Source organism: Cryptosporidium hominis (genome assembly GCF_000006425.1).
Source record: "Cryptosporidium hominis TU502 chromosome 5 CHRO015011, whole genome shotgun sequence".
In the NCBI taxonomy this organism is placed as follows: domain Eukaryota; phylum Apicomplexa; class Conoidasida; order Eucoccidiorida; family Cryptosporidiidae; genus Cryptosporidium; species Cryptosporidium hominis.
The window spans coordinates 1-1,300 of record NW_666902.1 but is presented as its reverse complement, the minus strand read 5'-3'; the positions used below and the strand labels follow the sequence as shown (position 1 = coordinate 1,300).

The 1,300-nt window shown below is 30.0% G+C and overlaps 1 protein-coding gene across 1 annotated transcript; it reads right to left on the bottom strand.

Moving 5' to 3' along the window:
- Positions 1–553: 553 nt before the first annotated feature.
- Chro.50035 (hypothetical protein) lies at positions 554–1,003 on the bottom strand. Its single annotated transcript, XM_660258.1, has 1 exon — positions 554–1,003. The coding sequence occupies one exon, from the start codon at positions 1,001–1,003 to the stop codon at positions 554–556; it is 450 nt and encodes a 149-aa protein (XP_665350.1).
- Positions 1,004–1,300: the final 297 nt, after the last annotated feature.

Sequence of the window (1,300 nt, the reverse complement as noted above, 5' to 3'; positions counted from 1 at the left end):
CCGGTCNNNTCNNNATNNCCTTCCCGGTTAACCCCCCACNTCCCCCCTTCCTTGATTTTGGAGTTGCATTTATTGTGTGAGTACGATTTAAAATAAGATATAATCAGAAACTATATTTTCCAGCCATTCATTTTTTATTGAATTTACTTATTGGCTTACACTTTGGTGAATTTGAAAAAATTGATAAATGAAGTTACAGAAAAAAATAATTTTTGTAACTGTATTGTTGTTCCCGCCAAATAATGCATTTGGTGCATGCAAATCTAGTAAATTATTGTAAGCACAAAAATATAAATAAATATTTTCTTTCATAAATTATAAAAATTATTTACGAATGCTTCTTAATAGCTATTTGACCTTTTTTTCAGATGATAATGATTGAAAATGTGATTTCTTGAAAAGTAGATAAAATCGAAATATAACTTAAAACAAAAAGATGGAAAAACTATTATATAATATTAAATACTAGTATATTAATCCATTATTAATTAAAGAAAATCAATTTTGAAAAAAAATCTAGATTCAACCTGGAATTATAGACTGATTCAATATTTTATTGTTGGCCAAAAACTCTATCCTTGACTGTTTCCTTGAGTAGATTGGAAACCTGCCAAATAGACTGAGTATCTATTTTCTTATTAATTCCGATAACACCTGATCCATTATTATTAATAAAAGAGCCTGCGATATTGTCACTCTTATTAATACTTGGAGAAGATTCTTCATGTTGTCCACCACCACCCATAGAGAACCATCCACTAACTTTTTCTTCTTTAATGTTAGAATTGTTTGTATTATTGGCAGATTCAAAGCTATTAACTACGCTCGAAACTTTAGAGGCAACACGAATGGCTTCTGACTTGTTATAGTTTTTGAGAATATCAGAATAATGGGTTAATAGGAACTGGTCATAGTCACTATTGCTAGAAACGCTATTTGAATCCATGTTAGCTTTAAGAGTTTTGTCATTTGCAATGGCAATTTTGTTTGAAATTGATCCCATAGAGGAAGATTTTACTAAAGGTGAAGTTGGAAATCTCTGTACATTATTTGCAAATAGGTCCTGTACTTTGGGTAACTGGTGGCAAGTCTCTAGATCATAGTCTTCTTGAGCTTCTTTAAGTAGTTTAAGGATCCCATTTTCAATTGAAGTCAGATTTTCAGATTTTAAAATGGTCTTAACAATGTCTATTGTTGATGAAAATCCTTCCAGATGATCTAAATTATTAATTTTATTATCTTGTATTATAGAATTATTGCATACGGAGAATCTCGTGCTCCATAAAATATCACTATAAAG